The sequence below is a fragment of the Pristiophorus japonicus genome, chromosome 9 (assembly GCF_044704955.1).
Source record: "Pristiophorus japonicus isolate sPriJap1 chromosome 9, sPriJap1.hap1, whole genome shotgun sequence".
NCBI lineage: Eukaryota > Metazoa > Chordata > Chondrichthyes > Pristiophoridae > Pristiophorus > Pristiophorus japonicus.
In genome coordinates this window covers 101,027,518-101,052,161 of record NC_091985.1, presented here as the reverse complement: position 1 = coordinate 101,052,161, position 24,644 = coordinate 101,027,518, and the positions used below count along the sequence as shown (strand labels likewise).

At 42.4% G+C, this 24,644-nt stretch overlaps 1 protein-coding gene across 5 annotated transcripts in view; it reads left to right on the top strand.

The window, feature by feature from the left end:
- The window catches only part of usp34 (ubiquitin specific peptidase 34), a 289,864-nt gene that overhangs the window by 127,057 nt on the left and 138,163 nt on the right, over positions 1-24,644 (top strand). For all 5 annotated transcript variants that reach the window (XM_070889641.1, XM_070889638.1, XM_070889640.1 and 2 more), the window contains exons 27-31: positions 2,788-2,888; positions 3,090-3,299; positions 8,199-8,324; positions 12,112-12,234; positions 20,069-20,152. In XM_070889641.1, coding sequence (XP_070745742.1) covers positions 2,788-2,888; positions 3,090-3,299; positions 8,199-8,324; positions 12,112-12,234; positions 20,069-20,152 — 644 coding nt within the window. The remainder of the gene's footprint in view (positions 1-2,787; positions 2,889-3,089; positions 3,300-8,198; positions 8,325-12,111; positions 12,235-20,068; positions 20,153-24,644) is intronic.

Below are 24,644 nucleotides of genomic sequence, written 5' to 3'. Positions count from 1 at the left end.
CAATAAAATTGGTTAAACATGTATTGCCTTTAACAAATCCATGCTGTCTTCCCTTAATTCATCCACACTTGTCCAAGTGACAATTTTTTCACGATTATTGGGCCCAAATTTCCCCAGGAGTTGCTTCGTTTTTTTGGAGCAACTTGATTTTTCTGGAGTATCTTAAAAATCCCCATTCTGCACATTTAATTTGCGCCAGTGTAAGTGAGTTAGGATATTTTTTAGTTTAGTTTTTTTTCCCCAAGAGGGGACGTTACCAGCTATCTATACCTGTTTTGGCCATTTAAGCCAGTTTGGACAGCTAATAGTTGCTCCGAACTAACTTAGGCCAGTGTATGCGGCCACTTGTGGCCGCACAAAAACCCTTGCGGAGAGTTAAGAAATCAGCGCAGGTAACCAGAGATTGGGAAGGGAAGTGAGAGGACCTTGCAAAACACTAATCGCCTTCACAACAATAAAGAAGCATAAAAACCATCAATAATAAATTTTAAAAATAAATAAAAAATAAAACTTAAAGTCACCAAGGGTTCAAGGCTGGGCCAAACAACGTACATTAGTTCACACAGATTGACTCTCCTATCAACATTAAATGAAAACTATCTTTTATAGTCTAAAATGCTCTGTCCATTTCAACATATTGACATCCAAAATCTAGTTTAAACGATGGATTGACCTGAGAGTTTCTCACTGAACTTAAGCATGTCTTTGGACTAGCTATGACCTCCATCTCTGGATAGCATATTAACGTTTCAGATCACCACTAGCCTCGCTCTATTTTACGAGCTTATTGTTACGAAAATTCAGAATTTAATATTGCAGAAATGTGTTTAACTGCATCAGAACTGGACTTTTCTTTAAAGACAAAATGCTACCCCTCCCACCCGGCTATAAAAAAAAGTTCCTTGCACGCGAGTCCCAACAGCTCGTGTATGCAACTGTGCACACTCTGCTTAGCGATTTACTATGGGTGCTGGCGCTTCTAAACAACAGGATTCCATGAACTCCGTGGGAGCCTGTCTGACATATGTGCCATTCCTGCTAGCACCCCTAACTTACTTCAACCACGGCTGTGTTGTGCAGCATAGTTTACCAGTGCAGTGCTGTTGAAGTGTATCGGGTCGTCCCTTCGGCCAGGGATAGGGGCGGCGAGCATCAGGTCAGGCTCTCAGCCTGCAGAACGCACTGGGAGGGCAAGGAGCTACTGCGCATGCGTGCAGCTGCTGGCACTGTTTTCGGCTCAGGGATGTAGCTCCGCCCCCACTGCTTTTGCCACACCACACCAAGGCCTACAACAGGCCACGAAGCGGGGAGAATACCAGGTAAATTTTTGGCACCGTTTTTGGAATACAAAGTCGGCACACCTCAGGCAAGTGCGCCGTTTTAACCGGAGGGCCAAATTTTAGCCCGTTGTTTCTAAAAAGCTTCCTGACCACTGAGGTTAAACTGACTGGCCTGTAGTTGCTGGGTTTATCTTTATACCCTTTTTTTGAACAAGTGATTCCTGCATGGCTTCCATTGTTTTATTTCCTTCTGCCCTATAAAACACTCTAGATCATTCTCTAACTAGGAGTACAGTAAAAATGTAATTGGTAGTGTGCAATTTGCATCTAATAATGCATGCACTGAAATAGAACACTTAAGTTTGTGCTAAAGTGCAATTTTTCAGACCGCCTGCACCCCCATCCCCATCCCCCTCCCCCCCACCATCAAGCATTATCCGAGATGTTCGAAAGAATAAGCTTGGTACCAACCTGAGAAACCCTGCGCCTGCGGGCAGGGGTGGAGTCACCAATACCAAACGCAGCGTCACTGAGTTTTGAAACTAGGTCTTAGTTTTTCTGCCTTTTTTGGTTCGCATCGCATGTATGATTTTCCAACTGGTAAATACATTCTTTCAGTGGGGTATTGGTGAGCGCTGCTTGCATTTCTAGTTTGACAATATTGTTCATCCTTAGGGTTCCCTGAGTGACTGAAAGCATTGTTGCATTTTAGAGATCCCTTCTAAAACGAGTAGTTTTTTTTCCAGTTTGCAGACAAATTTGTCTGTATTTGGGTTTTATCTTTCAGCTGTGGCTTAGTGGGTAACACACTCGCCTCTGAGTTAGAAGGTTGTGGGTTCAAGTCCCACTCCAGGAACTTGTAGCACAAAAAATCTAAGCTGACACTCCAGTGTAGTACTGAGGAAGCGCTGTTCTGTCAGAGGTACCGTCCTTCGGATGAGACATTAAACCGAGGCCCTGTCTGCTCACTCAAGTGGACGTAAAAGATCCCATGGCACTATTTCGAAGAAGAGCAGGGGAGTTATCCCCAGTGTTTTGGCCAATATTTATCCCTCAATCAATGTAACAAAAAAAAACAGATCAGCTGATCATTATCACAATGCTGTTTGTAGGAGCTTGCTTGTGCGCAAATTGGCTGCCGCGTTTCCTACATTACAACAGTGACGACATTGCAAAAGTACTTCGTTGGCTTTAAAGCACTTGCAACATCTGGTGGTCGTGAAAGGCGCTATATAAATCCAAGTTTTTCTTTCAACTGTAGCCCCTTGATGGTAGTTAATGCATTAATTCTCGTTGGAAAATACTATAGAAGGGCAAAGGTCAGTAAATGGAATATGACTTGTAGCAATAGTTTCTGCCTCCAATGTCTTTCCCAACCATTTCCAGTTACATGAGACAATTCTTTCATGTGGTTTCATTTAGCTGCTGATTTGGATCAACTTAATTGAACTATTAGTATGTAAGGGTATCAAAATAGTTGACTGAATTTTCTGAGCTTGCTTTTCAGGAGGTCTTATGGGACCGGTGAGAATGATTTCCTCAGGACATGAGCTTACCACAGATTATGATGAGAAAACACTCCATGAACTTGGATTTAAAGATATGCAGGTACTTAAAATGTTCATTTTTTTCCAGTTAGAGAAATAAGGCTGAGTTGTACAATTTAGTGCCAATAGTATAAAAGTATAAAATTCCTCCAAATCCTCGCTAAAATAGATTCTGATTGGAGAAAAAAGTCTGCTTTGAGTCGATGATTTACAGTTTCCTATGTGATCAACAGTGGATAATTTAATTGTGCTGTTTTTACAGATGGTATTTGTATCACTGGGAGCCCCACGTAGGGAGCGCAAGGGAGATGGTATTCAATTGCCTGCATCTTGTCTTCCCCCACCCCAAAAGGAAAATATTCCAATGCTTTTGCTCCTTCAAGAACCGCATCTTACTACCTTGTTTGACCTGCTTGAGATGCTGGCATCATTTAAACCACCTTCTGTAGATCAAGCTATGGAAGATAGTGAGGTAAGGTCTTTGAATGTATTAAGTGTTTTGGTTCATGATTGAAAAGCCTCAGTTAGATCTTAGAAGCACCAAAATGGTAAGGTGATTTGACTAAAAGTTTCTCGAATAAACTACTTAAAGCTGTTTTTTTCCATTCTGTTTTCTCTGTGTAGAGCCAGGGGTACCTTTAATTAGTTTGGACGTCCACTGATGAGAAATGTTAGGTCCAGAGTTCGCAATTATATACAAGCGGGTTGAAATTGCATTTTGCAATATTAACAGCAATGCTTTAAATGGTTTGTGTTAAATAATGTAAGTAACGATTTCAAGTATCGGCAGCATGGACGCATTACAAGTACCATGTTCACGGAGGCACTCTTCTCTTTTTCCCCCCTGCCCCCAACTTACTGCCCAGTTAGCTCATGAAGCCACGCTTCTTATCTCCTTTCCCCATACCCCACCCCAATCCAGTTCACTGAGGCACTCCCTCCCCAATTTAAGATTCAAATACAATTTGGGTATCCAACTCTTGCGCACGGTGGATTTGTTACCATTTTGTACCATGGACACACTTGATATTTATATCTACAGGTGAAGTTGGCAGAGTGCATTTACTCTTTAGATTTGTCAGTTTGGTGGGGGAGGGGGTTGTTCTTGAGCTAGCAAATCTATTTAATGGAAAATAATGCATATTTATGCAATTCACTATTCAGAAGAAATTAAGTGATCTGTAAAATATTACTTTCCAAGCCCAAGCAGTGCAATATTAAATGGCTCAATGATAAAAATGGACAATATGCTGGTGGAGATGTAGTTTACATCAGTGAAGTACATTATCTTGTGCAAAATACAATACTGTCATAAATTGATCTCCACTAATTTGATGACAAAATTCCAACTGTTTTCTTTTTAAAAATAATCTAAGTTTTATTAATTTCTGCATATGTGACAATTAATGCATTATATGCAATAATCCAGCTATTTAGTTGATAAATTACTGAAGTTTTGTTACTATGCTTTATGATGTCACTTGAAACCCTTGATTTCGATTCTTGCCTCGTCCTAGATGAACATCCATCCAGAGTCCTCTGCCTTTCCCATTTTGTGGCAAAAATAAGGAAATTGCAGTATTTTATTTTAAAATAGTTACTAGTTAAGAGATAAGCTGGCTTCCCTTACCCAATTTCAAATTGAAGGCCCAGCATTTGAGTTTGGATCATCTGGAGATTAATCGGGACGTGAGGAATTTATTTTAGGTGTTCCTCAAATGGTCAGTCAAGCCATCAACTGGTTGTTTGATCCCAGATTGTGTAAGCACTTGTTCATCAGTATTCTATTGAATAGTTTGCACCATTGTGTCTTAATCATGCATCATTGGCCTGTTTGATTTCAGAGGTTTGTGAATGGTTTACTGGCGTATTTGTTGTTCGCTTCATTTCTAGTTGGAGATCCAAATTCTGTGAATGAACTGAGATTCAAATCATTAATATACAACATTGGTCCAGACTTTGCAGTCCTGACGATGGCAAGCTGGCAACATTCGCCATCATTTCGTCTTTGAAACTGATCGCAATTTCAGGATTGGACACAGGTGCAGCCTAATGTGGAAGTCCTGAAGTTGCAGTCTCTCAAATCATGGAAACGCTTTTGCAATAATTACACTGTTAAATACCTCATATTAAAAAGGATTAGGTATAACTGGGGTTTTAAGTGTATTCACTGCTAAATGAAGGTTATGGCCTTGAAAAACTATCTTTAATCTTATGCAGTGTCAAATTTATCAAAATTAAAATTAACATTTTTAAGAAAGGCAAACCTGAAATAGAGACTTTGCCTTTTCCCCAAAATTAACAGAGCCCCAATCTTTGTTTTGCGCGCTCCAACTTTTTTTTTAATTAGAATTTTAAGAGCGTATTCACTTCCTGGCTCACTGTCTGAGAATGCTATGTTTTGATTGGCTGCTTAGATAGCTTGTCGACATCACAGCAGCTTGCACTATGGGATTCCCATTACACTATGTTGGTTTAAATTACGCATTGGAAAACCCAAACTTCCTGACACCGTGATCATGAGATCTTTGTGGGAAACTTACTTCGGGGCCACTGATGAACGCCTTTGCTTCACCGCTGACCGCAAATTCTGGGCCATTATGAAAATCTGAAAAAATGACTTTCGTCTCAGACTCTAGTCACCGATCAAAAGTTTTAAAAGGGTTGCATATTAATTAACTTTAAATCTGGCCAAATAATGTCTGTTTTGTGCTATTCGGGAGAGGTGGGCATCCCACAGGTTATATACCATAATTGGGGGGGTAATTTTTAATTTTGGGCGCTCTTTTATTCATGGCACATAAAAGGCTTTGAATCATAGACTCATTCTGCTTATAGAAAATGCGTTTATTCCATGAACATAAGAACAATGACAAACAGGTAAAAAGACCCTCTGGTCCATCAAGCCGGTCCCACGCAATTGTGATATCTTGTATATACTCCACCCCACCTGAAACCATGTGATCACTTGGGAGAGGCAAAAAACAGATAAAAAAAAAACCCAGGGCAATTTGGGGAATAAATCTGCAAAATTCCTCTCCAACATATCTAGGCGATCGAAACTAGTCCTGGAGATCATTCTGGCCCTGTAGCACCTAGCGTCTGCAAGATATGATCCCAGCCAGAAACAGCTCTCACTGTGTTAAAAAGCATTAATTAGATGATGTGGAATAAAAAGACAGAAAGGCTTGCATTGTCATGTCTCTCAAAAATGTCTTAAAGAACTTCACATACAATGAATTACTTTGTAACGTTATGGAGGCAGAGCACCCAGGAAGATCTTGCAAACATCAGTGAGATGAATGACCAGTTATTCTGTTTCTGGTCATGGTGGTTAAGAAACAAGTTGTGGCCAGAACACAAGGAGAAATCCATGCTCTTTAAATAGTGTTGGGGGATCTTTAACATCCACCAGGACAGGCAGACAAGACCTTGATTTCACATCTTAGCCAAAGGATTGCAGCTCCAACAATGTAGCACTCCTTCAATACTGCATTGGGGTGTCGCCCAAAATGATGCTCAAGTTCTTTAGTCGGCCTTCTGACAATCGCTTTACACACAACTTGAATTCTGTAGTATTCTTCATATGCAGAAAGAAACCTCTGAGCCACGAATGATAAAATTAAGCCAAGCTGATTTGTAACTATAACATCGGTAATATGTTAACTTACTCATCTGAGTAACAAGATATGGCCTGTCTATTGAACGTACTTTACTCCTTTCTTTCCTCCCCAATACTTTATCATTTAAACATCACTTTCATTAACATTGGATATAGGGGAGCGTGAGAGAACTTGTGTTGTTCATATGGGGTACTTCACGACCAGAATAATTTTTTTTGAAGTGCATTCATTATTCTTCAGTCATTATTATATAGGCAAGTGCAGCAACCAATTTTGTGCATAGCAAATTTCCATAAGCAGCAATGATCAGTTAAGATTTTGTTTATCATGAAGTAATTTATATTGGCCAGGACACTGTTCAAACTTGCAATTGGGATCAACGCCTCTGTCCCAATTTGTACCAGCACTTTTTTTTATTTATTCACTGGATGTGGGTATTGCTGCCGAGGCCAGCATTTATTACCCGTCCCTACTTGCCCTCGAAGGTGGCGGAGAGCCGCTGCAGTTAGTGTGGTGAAGGTATTCCCACAGTGCTGTTAGGGAGGGCGTTCCAGAATTTTGACCCAGCCATGATGAATAACAGCGATTATATTTCCAAATTAGGATGGTGTGTTCCCATGCGCCTGCTGCCCTTGTCCTAGAGGTCGTGGTTTGGGAGTCTTAACTAGTTGCTCAGTGCATCTTGTAGATGGTACACATTGCAACCACAGTGCACCAATGGTGGAGGGAGTGAATGTTTAAGGTGGTGAATGGGGTGCTAATCAATGAGCTGCTTTATCCTGGATGGTGACAAGCTGCTTAAGTTGTTGGAGTTGCACTCATCCAGGCAAGTGGGCAGTATTCCATACACTTCTGACTTGCAAAGTTATAATGCAATGAAATTGCTCTGCATTGAAGGAAAGGTAGTATGATCGCAACCTTAAAGCAGCATCGGCTAATGAACACCATATCTATGGTGGTATGGTACAGCTGATTGGCTATCTCTCAAAAGGAAGAGCAAAATAGAAGTCTCCAGAACATGTCAACCATTTTCTGTACACATATCTGCCAGTGGACAAGCAGGAAACTTCTCATAGTGGTTGAAATTTTGTGCCTGATTGTTGTACTCCAGTCAAGGAGCCCATATTGGACAAATGGTGCTCGAGTATAGTAACAGAATCTGGATCAAGGCAGCCCTACCTATCACAGCATGACTCTGATGCATCTATGAGAAGTTTCAGGGAATAATGTCAATTTAAAAAGCCCATACCATAGAAATTGGGTTTTCAGGAAAAGAAAATAGAGGATATTATACCTATGTTATTGGCTGCTGAAGTATTTTGACATGGCATCATAGAATGTTTTACAGTGTTGAAGTTAGAAAAGTGTACATAAAATGCTGTACTCGATTATTTAAAAATATTGCCTTTTCCTTCACTATTACTAATTTAAAGTTTATTGTAATTATTTATATTTTGGTTTTAATGTGACTAAGACCATGGTTACCCTGAGTCACTGGGCTGAAAAAATAATCTGATTTGTTAAAACTTGAGTATTGAATTGAAAGGTTTATGGATATTCCCCCCCCCCGCAAACACCATTTGGGGTTTTGGGGGAAATATTTTAGAATTGAAGAAAATTGTGGGGTCGCAGTTTTATTTTATAAATAAACTTGAGGGCTTAGATTCTATAGATTTGTTTTCTCTCAACGGTTGTTGGATTTATTATTTGAGTTAACTTTTTTTTTTGTTTCTTTATGCTGCATGCAGACTGCACACTGTGAAGAATTGCATCTTCATGCAGAAAACCTGTCCAGACGTGTTTGGGAATTGCTAATGCTTCTTCCCACCTGTCCAAACATGCTGCAGGCTTTTCAAAACATCTCTGAAGAACAGGTGAGGTGACCATTGCATATTTCCTCTTATTTTGAAATTAATTATTCAATGTGAGTGCAGGTTTATAGCCTCAGGAAGTCAAGATTATAATGGAAAGGAACCTTAGAGCTGTTGGCTGCAAATTATTATAATTTAAAGCACTTTATGATGCATTCCCATTTAATTAGTTGGTGGGCACGGTAGCGTGGTGGTGATACATAGAATGTACAGCACAGAGACAGGCCATTTGGCCCAATTGGGATTACGGAGACATGGCTCCAGGGTGACCAAGGCTGGGAACTCGACATCCAGAGATATTCAGCATTCAGGAAGGATAGACAGAAAGGAAAAGGAGGTGGGGTAGCGTTTCTGGTTAAAGAGGAAATTAACGCAATAGTAAGGAAGAACATTAGCTTGGATGATGTGGAATCTGTATGGATAGAGCTGCGGAATACCAAAGAGCAGAAAACGCTAGTGGGACTTGTGTACAGACCACCAAACAGTAGTAGTGAGGTTGGGGACAGCATCAAACAAGAAATTAGGGATGCGTGCAATAAAGGTACAGCAGTTATCATGGGTGACTTTAATCTACATATAGATTGGGCTAACCAAACTGGTAGCAATGCGGTGGAGGAGGATTTCCTGGAGTGTATTAGGGATGGTTTTCTAGACCAGTATGTCGAGGAACCAACTAGAGGGCTGACCATCCTAGACTGGGTGATGTGTAATGAGAAAGGACTAATTAGCATTCTTGTTATATGAGGCCCCTTGGGGAAGAGTGACCATAATATGGTAGAATTCTTTATTAAGATGGAGAGTGACACAGTTAATTCAGAGACTAGGGTCCTGAAATTAAAGAAAGGTAACTTCGATGGTATGAGACGTGAATTGGCTAGAATAGACTGGCGAATGATGGTGGATAGGCAATGGCAGACATTTAAATATCATATGGATGAACTTCAACAATTGTACATCCCTGTCTGGAGTAAAAATAAAATTGGGAAGGTGGCTCAACCGTGGCTAATAAGAGAAATTGGGGATAGTGTTGAATCCAAGGAAGAGGCATATAAATTGGCCAGAAAAGCAGCAAACCTGAGGACTGGGAGAAATTTAGAATTCAGCAGAGGAGGACAAAGGGTTTAATTAGAAGGGGGAAAAATAGAGTATGAGAGGAAGCTTGCTGGGAACATAAAAACTGACTGCAAAAGCTTCTATAGATATGTGAAGAGAAAAAGATTAGTGAAGACAAACATAGGTCCCTTGCAGTTAGAATCAGGTGAATTTATAATGGGGAACAAAGAAATGGCAGACCAATTGAACACATACTTTAGTTCTGTCTTCATGAAGGAAGACCCAAATAACCTTCCAGACATACTAGGACACCGAGGGTCAAGCGAGAAGGAGGAACTGAAGGAAATCCTTATTAGTCAGGAAATTGTGTTAGGGAAATTGATGGGATTGAAGGCCAATAAATCCCCAGGGCCTGATAGTCTGCATCCCAGAGTACTTAAGGAAGTGGCCCTAGAAATAGTGGATGCATTGGTGATCATTTTCCAACAGTCTATCGATTCTGGATCAGTTCCTATGGATTGGAGGGTAGCTAATGTAACACCACTTTTTAAAAAAGGAGGGAAGAGAGAAAGCGGGGAATTGAAGACCGGTTAGCCTGACATCAGTAGTGGGGAAAATGTTGGAATCAATTATTAAAGATGAAATAGCAGCACATTTGGAAAGCAGTGACAGGATCGGTCCAAGTCAGCATGGATTTATGAAAGGGAAATCATGCTTAACAAATCTTCTAGAATTTTTTGAGGACGTAACTAGTAGAGTGGACAAGGGAGAACCAGTGGATGTGGTGTATTTGGACTTTCAAAAGGCTTTTGACAAAGTCCCACATGCGATTGGTGTGCAAAATTAATGCACATGGTATTAGGGGTAATGTACTGACACGGAGAGAGAACTGGTTGGCAGACAGGAAGCAGAGAGTCGGGATAAACTGGTCCTTTTCAGAATGGCAGGCAGTGACTAGTGGAGTGCCGCAGGGCTCAGTGCTGGGACCCCAGCTATTTACAATATACATCAATGATTTAGATGAAGGAATTGAATGTAATATCTCCAAGTTTGCAGATGACACTAAGCTGGGTGGCGGTGTGAGCTGTGAGGAGGATGCTAAAAGGCTGCAGGGTGACTTGGACAGGTTAGGCGAGTGGGCAAATGCATGGCAAATGCAGTATAATGTGGATAAATGTGAGGTTATCCACTTTGGTGGCAAAAACATGAAGGCAGAATATTATCTGAATGGCAACAAATTAGGAAACGGGGAAGTGCAACGAGACCTGGGTGTCATGGTACATCAGTCATTGAAAGTTGGCATGCAGGTACAGCAGGCGGTGAAGAAGGCAAATGGCATGTTGGCCTTCATAGCTAGAGGATTTGAGTGTAGAGTAGGGAGATCCTACTGCAGTTGTACAGGGTCTTGGTGATGCCTCACCTGGAATATTGTGTTCAGTTTTGGTCTCCTAATCTGAGGAAGGACGTTCTTGCTATTGAGGGAGTGCAGCAAAGGTTCACCAGACTGATTCCCGGGATGGTAGGACTGACCTATAAGAAGAGACTGGATCGACTGGGCCTGTATTCACTCGAGTTTAAAAGGATGAGAGGGGATCTCATAGAAATATATAAAATTCTGACAGGACTGAACAGGTTAGATGCAGGAAAAATGTTCCCAATGTTGGGGAAGTCCAGAACCAGGGGTTGCAGTCTAAGGATAAGGGGTGGGCCATTTAGGACTGAGATGAGGAGAAACTTCTTCATTCCGAGAGTTGTTAACTTGTCGAATTCCCTACCGCAGAAAGTTGTTGATGCTAGTTCGTTAGATATATTTAAGAGGGAGTTAGATATGGCCCTTACGGCTAAAGAGATCAAGGGGTATGGAGAGAAAGCAGGAAAAGGGGTACTGAGGTGAATGATCAGCCCATGATCTTCTTGAATGATGGTGCAGGCTCGAAGGGCCGAATGGCCTACTCCTGCACCTTTTTTCTATGTTTCTAACTAATCCATGCCAGTGTTTATACTCCACATAAGCAAGGCCAGTGTTGTTGGTCTAGTAATCCAGATACCTCCAGAGGGCATGAGTTCACATCCAACCAGGGCAGTGTAAGAAATTGAATTTAAGTTATATAAACAAATAATCTGGAAATAAAAGCTGTTGAATTGACGTAGAAACCCAACTGGTTCACTAATGTGCTTTTTTGGAAGTGAAAACTGTCAGTGCATAGTCTGGTCTGTTAATGTCTCCACACTCGCACCAATGTGTTAACTGCCGCATTGAACCTAGCAACCTAGCAAGCCACTTGGTTGTATTAAACCACTGGAAAGAAAAACGAGAATCGAACCAGTTGAGCCGCTCGGCTGCGACCTAGGCATTGAATCAGGGCACTTAAAATTTGTTTCATTTTTCCAGCCCACAAAAAGTAAAATAGCTTAAGATTCATCCACATGGAGGGCTAAAGTCACTTACGGTTTCTCCTGGGGTTGAGGGTGGGGTGAGGCTGGTGGTGGATCTTCTAACAGTGTTTTAAAACAAATTGTAACCATTAATTTAATAAGAAAATATAACTGGTTTGAATAAATAAAAAAAATGTTTGAATTGTGCTGCTCCATGCCTTCCTCTAAAAGCCACATGTAGTTTCAGTACAGCTCACTGAATGCATAAATTATTCAATCCTCTTTGCTGAATTTTCTGTCATTTATTCATGGTTGTATATTTCAACGTTGTTAACATTCTTCAAATGTGTTTCTCTTGAAGGGCAATGATGGACTTTGTTGGAAGGATTTGCTTCGAATAAAAAGTCCTCATAAACTCCTGTATGCTCTCGAAATTATTGAGGCCTTGGGGAAACCTAACAGGAGAATAAGAAGAGCATCTACGGTAATTGACACGTTTGTTTACTTCATGTCGATCTTTCTATTTTGGAAACCTATGACCATGCAAGTACTGTGGCTTAGAAATGTCTTTTTAAATAGCACTACACTACTGAAAGTGAACATGGAATATGGATTTATGCTGAAATAAAAACAGAAAATGCTCAGCAAGTCATTGACCTGAAACCTTCCTCTCTTCACAGATGCTGCCTCACCTGAGTGTTTCCAGCATTTTCTGATTTTATTTCACATTTCCAGCATCTACAGTGTTTTATGGATTGATGCTGTGTGTTTTTGATAAATATTTAACCTTGGTCATCCAGTTCTTTCTCATGATCGTTCCTAGGCATAAGAACATAAGAAGTAGGAGTAGGCCATACGGCCCCTTGATCCTGCTCCGCCATTTAATATGATCATGGCTGATCCGATCGTGGACTCAGGTCCACTTGGGTCCGGGGTACTGAGGGAATGATCAGCCATGATCTTTTGAATGGTGATGCAGGCTCGAAGGGCCGAATGGCCTACTTTTGCATCCATTTTCTATGTTTCTATGTTTCCCTGCCCGCTCTCCATAACCCCTTATTCCCTTATCGTTTAAGAAACTGTCTCTTTCTGTCTTAAATTTATTCAATATCCCAGCTTCCACAGCTCTCTGAGGCAGCGAATTCCACAGATCCACAACCCTCAGAAGAAATTTCTCCTCAACTCAGTTTTAAATGGGCGGCCCCTTATTCTAAGATTATGCCCTCTAGTTCTAGTCTCCCCCATCAGTGGAAACATCCTCTCTGCATCCACCTTGTCAAGCCCCCTCATAATCTTATACGTTTCGATAAGATCACCTCTCATTCATCTGAATTCCAATGAGTAGAGCCCCAATCTACTCGACCTTTCCTCATAAGTCAACCCCCTCATCTCTGGAATCAACCTTGTGAACCTTCTCTGAACTGCCTCCAAAGCAAGTATATCCTTTCGTAAATATGGAAACCAAAACTGCACGCAGTATTCCAGGCGTGGCCTCACCAATTCCCTGTACAACTGTAGCAAGACTTCCCTGCTTTTATACTCCATCCCCTTTGCAATAAAGGCCAAGATTCCATTGGCCTTCCTGATCACTTGCTGTACCTGCATACTAACCTTTTTGTGTTTCATGCACATGTACTCCCAGGTCCCGCTGTACTGCAGCACTTTGCAATCTTTCTCCATTTAAATAATAACTTGTTCTTTGATTATTTCTGCCAAAGTGCATAACCTCACACTTTCCAACATTATACTCCATCTGCTAAATGTTTGCCCGCTCAATTAGCCTGTCTATGTCCTTTTGCAGATTTTTTGTGTTCACCTCACACATTGCCTTTCCTCCCATCTTTGTATTGTCGGCAAACTTGGCTACGTTACACTCAGTTCCTTTTTCCAAGTCATTAATATAGATTGTAAATAGTTGGGGTCCCTGCGGCACCCCACTGGTTACTGATTGCCAACCAGAGAATTAACCATTTATCCCTACTCTGTTTTCTGTTCGTTAGCCAATCCTCTATCCATGCTAATATATTACCCCCAACCCCGTGAACTTTTATCTTGTGCAGTAACCGTTTATGTGGCACCTTGTCAAATGCCTTCTGGAAATCCAGATACACCATATCCACTTTATCCACCCTGTTCATTACATCCTCAAAGAATTCTAGCAAATTTGTCAAACATGACTTCCCCTTCATAAATCCATGCTGACTTTGCCTGACCAAATTTTGCTTTTCCAAATGTCCTGCTATAATGCTTCTTTAATAATGGACTCCAACATCTTCCCAACCACAGATGTTAGGCTAACTGGTCTATAATTTCCTGCTTTTTGTCGCCTCCTTTTTTAAATAGGGGTGTTACATTTGCAGTTTTCCAAACTGCTGGGACCTCCCCAGAATCCAGGGAATTTTGGTAAATTACAACCAATGCATCCACTATCCCTGCCGCTACTTCTCAAGACTCTAGGATGCAAGCCATCGAGTCCAGGAGATTTATCCGCCTTTAGTCCTATTATCAATGTTTTTAGTTGTACGTGTGTTTACTAAGGTGAGGGTTTTCAGTTATAGGAATGGGATATTGCTACTTTTCACACCAAGTGCCTGCATCACAACAAATCACAACTACATAATCGCATTTCATTTTGTAAGTAGCTGGCAAAAGTAGACACTGATCACATGGAACAAAAACAAGAAGTTGCATTTATATCAAACCTTTTAATGCAGAAAACAGTCTCAAAGAACAATGTCTCTTGTATGCATCACATCAAGAGTTGAAAGAATAGTGTTCTAATAACTAACTTACCTCCCTCTGAACTTGCAGCACTCTTTGCTCAGGTCCAACTGTAACATTCTCATTAAACCTGCTGACAAGGGCGGCGGTGTTGTTGCTTGACTAACAGATCTCTACCTTGTCGAGGCTGAACACCAACTTATCGATACCTCTTACAACCTCCCCCATGAACCACGACCCCATTACCGAACATTAAGCCATCATTTCCCAGATTGTCACTGACCTCTCGTTTAGCGATCTCCTCACCTAGCCACCTGCCTCAGAATCCCCCAACCACGCACTGCCCGCTTTTGCGTCCTTCCCAAAATCTACAAACGGGACTGCTCTGATCAACCCATTGTTTCAGCCTGTTCTTGCCCCACGGGAAAGACAATTTCAAGCAGGGGAGTTCTCCCTGGCATCCTGGCCAAAGTACTTAATTGGCTGAAAAGCGCTTTGGGACGTTCGATGGTCGTGAAAGGTGCTATATAAATGAGAGTCTTTCTTTCCATTTGTTTTCTTTTCTTCACTTTTTTTCTTTTCTTCCTCCCTTTGCTCCTTCCCTCTCCCCCTCCCTTTGCTCCTTCCCTCCCTCGGGCACTATCCTTCCCCTCCCCCCCCCCTTTCGCTCGCTTGCTTCACTCCCCCCACCCACCCCCCTTTGCTCGCTTGCTTCACTCCCCCCTCTCTTTCCCCTCTTCCCCCCCCCCCCCCTGGCTCGCTCGCTACACCCCCACCCCCCTTTGCTCGCTCAATCCCCCTCCCGCTCGCTCACTTCACTCCCACTCTCATTCCCTCCTTCCCTCACTCGTCCCCTCCCTCACTCCTTCCTTCCTTCCTTCCTCACTCCTTCCTGTCTTATCTTGACCATCTTTCTCCTCTTGTCCAGTCTCTTCCGGCGCCCTCCAGAACTTTATCAGCTTCCAGTTTCCTGGCTCCTTTCACCATGGACATCCAGTCCCTCTACACCTCCATCCCCCACCAGGGCAGTCTGCAGGTCCTCTGCTTTTTTCGTGAACGGTGGCCCAAACGGTCCACATCCAACATCAGCCTTCTGCGCCTGGCTGAACTTGTTCTTAATTGAACAACTTCTCCTTTTACTTCCTCCAAATAAATTGTGTTGCAATGGGAACCCATGTGGGTTCTGCCGATACCTGCCTTTTTGTGGGATACATAAGAAATAGGGGCAGGAGCCTGACCTGCCATTTAATAAGATCATGGCTGAACTTCTAGCTCAACTCCACTTTCCCACCCTATCCCCGCATCCCTTGATTCCCTTGTGCGCAAAATCTATCAATCTCCATCTTGAATATACTCAATGACTGAGAGTAGAGAATTCCAAGATTCACAACCCTCTGAAGACATTTCTCCTCATCTCCATCCTAAATGACCAACCCCTTATCCTAAAACTTTGACCCCTAGTTCCAGACTCTCCAGCCAGGGTGAACCGCCTCGCCACATCTACCCTGTGAAGCCCTCTAAACATTTTGTACATTTCAATGAAATCACCCCTCATTCTTCTAAACTCGAGAGAATATAGGCCCATTCTACTCAAACTCTCCTCAAGGGACTGCCTTCTCATCCGAGGAATCAATCTAATGAACCTTTGTCATACCCTCTTGAAGGCATGTATATCCATCCTTGGGTAAGACCAAAACTGTATGATCTCACCAAAGCCCTATATAATTGCAGCAAGACTTCCTTACTCTTGTATTGCAACCCCCTTGCAATAAAGACTAACATATCATTTGCCTTCCTAATTGCTTCATGTACCTGCAAGTTAACTTTATGATTTGTTTCGGTGCTACTTCTTGCTCTCGCCCAGAATTGGAAAATTTCATCAACCTTGCTTCAGATTTCCACGCTCCCTCGCTTTCACATGGTCCATCTCCAACTCTTCCCTTCCCTTCCTCGACTTCTCTCTCTCCCTCTCTCTCCCTCTCTCCCTCTCTCCCTCTCTCCTCTCTCTCTCTCTCTCTCTCTCTCTCTCTCTCTCTCTCTCTCTCTCTCTCTCTCTCTCTCTCTCTCTCCATTTCTGGGGATAGGCTGTCACCCAGGGGATAGGCTGTCAACCAATGTCTACTATAAGCCCACTGACTTCCACAGTTACCTTGATTATATTGCCTCCCACCAGCTTCAAGGACTCTGTTCCATTCTCCCAGTTTCTTTGCCTCCATCACATCTGTTCTGACAATGCACTATTCCTATCCAGATGTCCCGCTATTTCTTCCTTAATGATAGTTTCAAGCATTTTCCCCACTACATATGTTAAACTAACCGGCCTATAGTTATCTGCCTTTTGCCTGCCCCCTTTTTTAAACAGAGGCGTTACATTAGCTGCTTTCCAATCCGCTGGTACCTCCCCAGAGTCCAGAGAATTTTGGTAGATTACAACAAATGCATCTGCTATAACTTCTGCCATCTCTTTTAATACCCTGGGATGCATTTCATCAGGACCAGGGGACTTGTCTACCTTCAGTCCCATTAGTCTGTCTAGCACTACCTCCCTAGTGATAGTGATCATCTCAAGGTCCTCCCTTCCCACATTCCTATGACCAGCAATTTTTGGCATGGTTTTTGTGTCTTCCACTGTGAAGACGGAAGCAAAATAATTGTTTAAGGTCTCAGCCATTTCCACATTTCCCATTATTAAATCCCCCTTTTCATCATCTAAGGGACCAATATTTACTTTAGTCACACTTTTCCATTTTATATATCTGTAAAAGCTTTTACTATCTGTTTTTATGTTTTGCGCAAGTTTACTTCGTAATCTATCTTCCCTTTCTTTATTGCTTTTTTAGTCATTCTTTGCTGTTGTTTAAAATTTTCCCAATCCTCTAGTTTCCCACTAACCTTTGCCACCTTATTCGCATTGGTCTTTGATTTGATACTTTCCTTTATTTCCTTGGTTATCCACGGCTGGTTATCTCTTCTCTTGCCGCCCTTCTTTTTCACTGGAATATATTTTTGTTGTGCATTATGAAAGAGCTCCTTAAAAGTCATCCACTGTTCCTCAATTCTGCCACCGTTTAGTCCTTGTTTCCAGTCTACTTTAGCCAACTCTGCCCTCATCCCACTGTAGTCCCCTTTGTTTAAGCATAGTACGCTCGTTTCTGACACACCTTCCTCATCCTCAATCTGTATTACAAATTCAACCATATTGTGATCACTCATTCCGAGAGGATCTTTTACGAGGAGATCGTTTATTTTTCCTGCCTCGTTACACAGGACCAGATCCAAAATGGCTTGCTCCCTTGTAGGCTCTATTACATACTGTTCTAAGAAACAATCCCGTATGCATTCTATGAATTCCTCCTCCAGGCTACCCCTTGCGATTTGATTTGACCAATCAATATGTAGGTTAAAATCCCCCATAACTACTGCCGTTCCTTTTTCACATGCCTCCATTATTCCCTTGATTATTGCCCGCCCCACCGTGAAGTTATTATTTGGGGGCCTATAAACTACGCCGACCAGTGACTTTTTCCCCTTACTATCTCTAATCTCCACCCACAATGATTCAACATTTTGTTCATTGGAGCCAATATCATCCCTCACAACTGCCCTGATATCATCCTTTATTAACAGAGCTACCCCACCTCCTTTCCCTTCTTGCCTATCTTTCTGAATCGTCAGATACCCCTGTATGTTTAATTCCCAGTCTTGGCCACCTTGCAACCATGTTTCTGTAATGGCCACCAAATCATACCCATTTGTAATGATTTGTGCCATCAACTCATTTACTTTATTTCTAATGCTGCGTGCATTTAGGTAGAGTGTTTTCATCCTAGTTTTTAAACCATGATTTTTAGTTTTTACCCCTCCTGCATCCCTTTTATATTCAGTGGCCCTTTTTGTTTCTTGCCTTTGGTTTCTCTGCCCTCCACTTTTACTCATCTCTTTTCTGTCTTTTGTTTTTGTCTCCCTTTTGTTTCCTTCTGTCTCCCTGTATTGGTTCCCATCCCCTGCCATATTAGTTTAACTCCTCACCAACAGCACTAGCAAACACTCCCCCTAGGACATTGGTTCCGTTCCTGCCCAAATGCAGACCGTCCGGTTTGTACTGGTCCCACCTCCCCCAGAACCTGTTCCAATGCCCCACGAATTTGAATCCCTCCCTGCTGCACCACTGCTCAAGCCACGTATTCATCTGTGCTATCCTGCGATTCCTACTCTGACTAGCACGTGGCACTGGTAGCAATCCCGAGATTACTACTTTTGAGGTCTTACTTTTTAATTTAACTCCTAGCTCCTTAAATTCGTCTCGTAGGACCTCATCCCTTTTTTTACCTATGTCGTTGGTACCAATGTGCACCACGACAACTGGCTGTTCTCCCTCCCTTTTCAGAATGTCCTGCACTCGCTCGGAGACATCCTTGACCCTTGCACCAGGGAGGCAACATACCATCCTGGAGTCTCGATTGCGGCCGCAGAAACGCCTATCTATTCCCCTTATGATTGAATCCCCTACCACTATCGCTCTCCCACTCTTTTTTTTTTATGCCCTCCTCCCCTCCCCTCCGTGACACCCTTCTATCACCTCCAACACGAGGTCCCCTTTCCATGGCACCATCCCACGCAAGCGCAGGAGATGCTAAACCTGCCTTTCCACCTCCTCCCTTCCCACCAACCAGAGCCCCAGACGCACCAAGTTGAAACAGCGATTTACTTGTACTTTTAATTTAATATACTTACGATGCGGTCTCCTCTACATTAGGGACATCAAACGCAGATTGGGAAATCGCTTTGCTGAACAACTCCGTTCAGTTCGCAGGTGTAACCCTGAGCTTTCAGTCGCTTGTTATTTTAATTCTCCGTCCCACTCTCACTCTGACCTCTCTGTCTTTGGCCTCCTACACTGTTCTAATGAAGCTCGATGGAAGTTTGAGGAGCAGCACCTCATCTTTCGATTCGTCAGTTTACAACTTTCTGGATTCAACATCAAGTTCAACAATATCAGATCATAACCATTGCTCCCATTTTTTTGGACAGCAGGTGCTGGTATTGATTCTGCTGTTCACTTAAAATCTCCTGCCTGCCACCCTATCTCAGACTTTCCTTTCCACTTCTCTCCCACTCCTTTCCCAGACTCTGTACTTGCTTAAAATGTTCTGTACCATTTTCCATTTCTGATGAAAGGTCACTGGACTGAAAAGTTAACTGTTTCTCCACAGGTGCCTGCTGAATATTTGTAGCATTTTCTGTTTTATATTTCTAACCAGTATTCTATCTAATCTTCTTTCTTTATTGTTAAACACTAGTGCGATACACTTTTTCCCATCCCCACAATTTAAAAAAAATATATAATCAAAATACAAAAAAAGTATGAAACCATTTTACACCATAAATAAATTCATGTTTTAAATGTATCTTGCTTTTTAAAAAAAAGACACATTTACTTCCTGGTCGATATGACCGACAGAATACTATAAGGATCAATTATCTACGAAACAAAGTTCACATCTTGGCTACATTTTGTAGTGAAACAAAGTTAATCGAGCATTTGGGTTGCTGTCTTGTGATTACTGGAATTAATTTTGAATACAACTTTATTTCAGGGTAGCTACAGTGATCTATATCCTGACTCGGATGATTCAAGTGAAGATCAGATAGAGAACAGTAAAAATTCCTGGAGTTGCAAGGTTTGTTTCAAATAATCTTAAATGGAGAGAATATTGACACCACTGTCAGCCAATAAGTAGGGAGGTGGGGTGGGAAGAGCACATGACCGAAACTACAACACAGATCCCTGATAAAAAACAGGATTATTTCTCCAGCAAAATGCAGTGTGGAGGACAGTTACGTAATACAAATGATGTGCATAAAATCAATCCCACTCACTTACAAAATATAGTGGTTGCTGGCAATTTGTTGTACGTCATTTTAGACCACTTTAACAAACTTTATATTTAATGGGAAAAAGTATGCATGCAAGGAATGCGCAGTAAGTCGTCTTGTCTTGTGGCAGAGAAAAGACAGATTAATGGGCTCAATTTTCCCCAAAGCCTTTTTTTGGTGTACTTGAAGAGTTACGCATGTTTTTTTTTGGGGGGGGCCCCAAGTATGCCCAAAAAAATGTTCCAAGTTTCCCCGTTTGATTTTTTCATTTTGGAGCAGCCAAACCTGTCCTTTAGTTTTGGGGGCGGAGCCTTGATCGGCGTCAAAAAGATTGCCACAGTAACCAGGGACACAATGCAGGCTGAAGCTGCAAAGTGAAACATACAGCCAGCTCGCAATACATTAAAATACATTGCAGCAACTTAAAAACATATTAAAATACATTGCAGCAACCTACCTTCAATTATTAAAATCCACCCCTCCCGATGCTGGTGCCAATCCACGCCCCTATCCCAGGCCGAAGGGCCTCCCAGTCCGCTCCCCTGCCCCTCGCCCTGGCCGAGTGACCTGCCAGTCTGCTCCCCCCCTCCCCCAACCAAGTGACCCGCTGGTCTCCCCCGCCCGCCCCTAGCCCCGCGTGGCTTGTCGGTCCGCTCCCCTAGCCCTGGCCAAGTGGCCTCCCGATCCACTCCCCTACCCCTATCCCAGGCCGAATGGCCTCCTCCCTCCCGGTCCCCGCACCTAACTATACCCGAAAGGCTCCCCACTCCTCTCTCGCCCTCTTACCTCTCCTGCTGCTGCTGTCCGGGCATCTGCTACACTTAACCTGTGCTGATTTCCTTAACTCTCCAGAAGGTTTTTCTGCAGAGGCCACATCCGCTGGCCTAAGAAGCACTGGAGTAACTCTCAGCTGGCCAAACATCCCTAAATGGCCAGAATTGATGCGGGTAGCAGGTTACGCCCCCTTTGGCTGAAAAAAAAAGTACCATAAAAATCATAACTAACTGAGTTACGCTGGTGCAAATTGATCGGGGAAACTTTTTTTAACTTGGGCCAAAAATAGTGGCCTGCTCCAAAAAAACAGCACAAATCACTGGGGAAAATTGAGCCCCTCGTTTCAGGCTGAGACCCTTCAACAAAAGTTTATGATTCTCATGAAGGATACTTGCCAGAAATGTTGCTGTCTTCACATGCCAATGATCTGCACATTTTCAGCATTTTATATATTTTTTTAATAATCCAAGTGGAATTGTATTAGTGCTGTTTCCCTGTCTATTTATCGAATAACAGAAAATTATTACCTCGGTGCTTGAACTTAATTGTCCCCACCTCATCAAGCACTAAATTATTATTTTTGGACATGGTACCCTGATGCATTTGATTTCTTTAAAAAGTTGTTTGTATTTCTAATAACTTGGATGTTTTACCATCATGATGATGATTCTCAAAGATTGGCAACTCACCTTCAGTATTTTCAAAGTTTTTTTTTTTCAAATGTTAATTGTTAATACCTTTTGAAGCTGATCCTCAAATCTTTCTATTCTTCTATATGGCCCAGCTTTCTACCATTTTGAATTAAAATTACTACATTTGTTTTAACAAATTGCACTACCTCAAATGTACTGACATTAAATTCCATCTGTCATCTTTTTGGCCATTTCACCATTTTACCAATATCCCCTTGCAGCTACCTTTCATCCTCAATTATTGACTGTTTCTTATTTTAGTATTGTCCACTAATTTGGACAACAATCCATCTATCCCTATATCTAAATCACTGATGTACACAGTGAACAGAAACCGTAGCAGAACAGGACCTTCTAACTACTCTTGAGAAACTGCCTTGAATCCCCGGCCTCTCCCTGTCTTTCCTTCTAAACCATATTTAATCCAATTTGGCAAGTTGTACTGCTTATCATGTTGCACATGAGAAATTCCTGCTGACTTTCTAGCGAAGTCGCAATCCTATGCCTGTCAGTTGTTTAATGACCAACTAGTTACCATCCTAAAAGGGGGTGTAGGAAGTAAGTTTGGTGGTGGAATATTAAAACCATGCTGAGATTCCTCCTACCTAACTGCACATAACTCTTCAAGCCAGTACCATAATGGCTAAGTTGGTTATGGCTGGACAATCAGTGGAACCTTTGAAAGCTAAAGTTGCAAAATCCAAATTTCAGATGAGATGTGTTTTTTCTTGTAGTTACCATCAATTTACTTTACAGCAGATCAAAAATAATATATTGCTACAGCCTTAGCATTAAACATAGTGGGGCCGAAGTTGCCCCTTTTCAAAAAAAAGAATTGGCGTCTCCGCCTCTTTGAGACGGTGTGGTGTTGCCGACAATCGCGACATTGCCCTCATTTTGGGGGGGGCGGGCGGTGGTCATTCCTGTCCCATTGGTGTTCCCGTCCATCGGTGTTCCTGGCTCATCCACCCCTTACTGACCAGCGGCGATACCCTTTCCGCTGCTTGTGGGAAATTGCCCCGCGGGAAATTGTCCAGTGGGAGCAGCTCTGCCGCTGCTCTGTGCCCCCGACAGTTTTCTCCTGCGGGAAGCTGCCTGTGGTTGGGCGGCGTGTCCGCCCTTAAAGGGCAGGGCGCACTGCCGTAGCCACCATTTTATTTTAATTGTCAGCCCACTTGAGTTCGGCCCGACAATGGCGGCCATGGATTCGACCAGGCCGCTAACAAACCGCTGGCCCGGCCGAAACCCTCCCTGGTGACCGAGTGGGTGCCACTAACCTGGCTGTAGAATTCGCAGTGGCCCTCCCCTTTAACTGAAGGGGAGAGAAGCTGCTATGCGTCAGCGCCATAAGTACGTCCGTGTTGCGCTGATGACACATTCCAATGTCCGCGCTGATGACACATTCCAATGTCCACCCCGCTCCCTACACACTTCCACCCCCGCCGCAATCCGACTTCATCGGAACAAAAAAAATAGTACAAAGAGCTGAATTTCGCTTTACTCTCCACCCCTTGGATTGGGGCAGAGAAAAATCTTCAAGATCGGTAGGTGCGCCCTCTTTTAATCGGGTGGCAATTTCGGCCCCAGTGCCTTTGTGTTGTTTCTTGAGACTGTTGCTGTGTATTTTGGTTTTCTTGAGTTAACATTGTATTTTATAGTGGCATTTGTACTTGGCAGACAGCCCATTTCTAAATAACAGATGCATTTAAGATCAGAAATGTGTTTGCTTTGCATTGTTCTAAGAGTATATGTATATTTTTCTAAGCATGTAATAGTAAAACTTCAGCTCCTACATTGCTATCACTGTTTTCTTTAATAAATGGTAATTGGAATAAAGTAAGCATTGTAATTTTCTAAATTTGGAAATAAACAGTAATGATCCAAAAATGAGAGTGTACCAACGTGCTCTTATTTTAAATGAACGGGTATTACCAGGGCTCCGTATTATCGGGCATGCAAGCCTGATGCGATTTCAATGTCTGATGCACTCAGTGCACTATAGTACAGATGGGAAGCACCGAGTGCCTAAGGAGTCTGCGTTTGAAGGATTTTAAGTATATTCTCTGGATTGAGTTGGACTTGGCTCGTAGAATAGAAGGATATGTTGATCGTGGAGAACATAAAAGCCAGCACAGACCAGTTGGGCCGAATGGCCTGTTTCTGTGATGTAAATTCTATTGATGTAAATTTACTTTGTATTAACTTTAAAAGGCGTGAGGGGCTACTTGCTAAGTATCACTCTGAAAGGCATTTTGAATAGATTTCATGCCTTTTGACTTTCCTGTTACAACCATAGTGAAGATTCCACTCACAAAAAAGATATCCATCACAGAGTGGCACAAATAAACAGTTAAATATTATAAGCCAGAAATGCTCATAGCATTCAAAAGACAGTTCAGAGATTCTACCTCCAACTCTGATCAGAGATTTAGCGGGGAAGGGGTGCACCATATAACTACAGATTGGGAGCTGGAAATTTTAGTAGAACAGATGATTGCCAAAAGGTTTACAATACAAGTTCTTCCGCCCCCACCATCTCTCTTCCCACCCCCCCCCCATTCCTGCAGCTAAAAAGGAGCTGTGGGGAGACATAGTTTGACAGTTGAATGCAAGATCAACAACAAAAGGAAAACCATGGATACCAAGAGAAAAAAATATTGGCAGGATTGCTAAAGAAAACATTGCATTCAACTGTTGAGTAAGGTGTGGAACTAAAGGAAAACTTCCTTGGACAATTGTCCACTTGGTTATTTTGGGTTATTTAAGAACTCCAAAAAGAGTTTCTGCCACAACTCTGAGAGGCACCGACTAGTGACCAAAGACTGCTGGC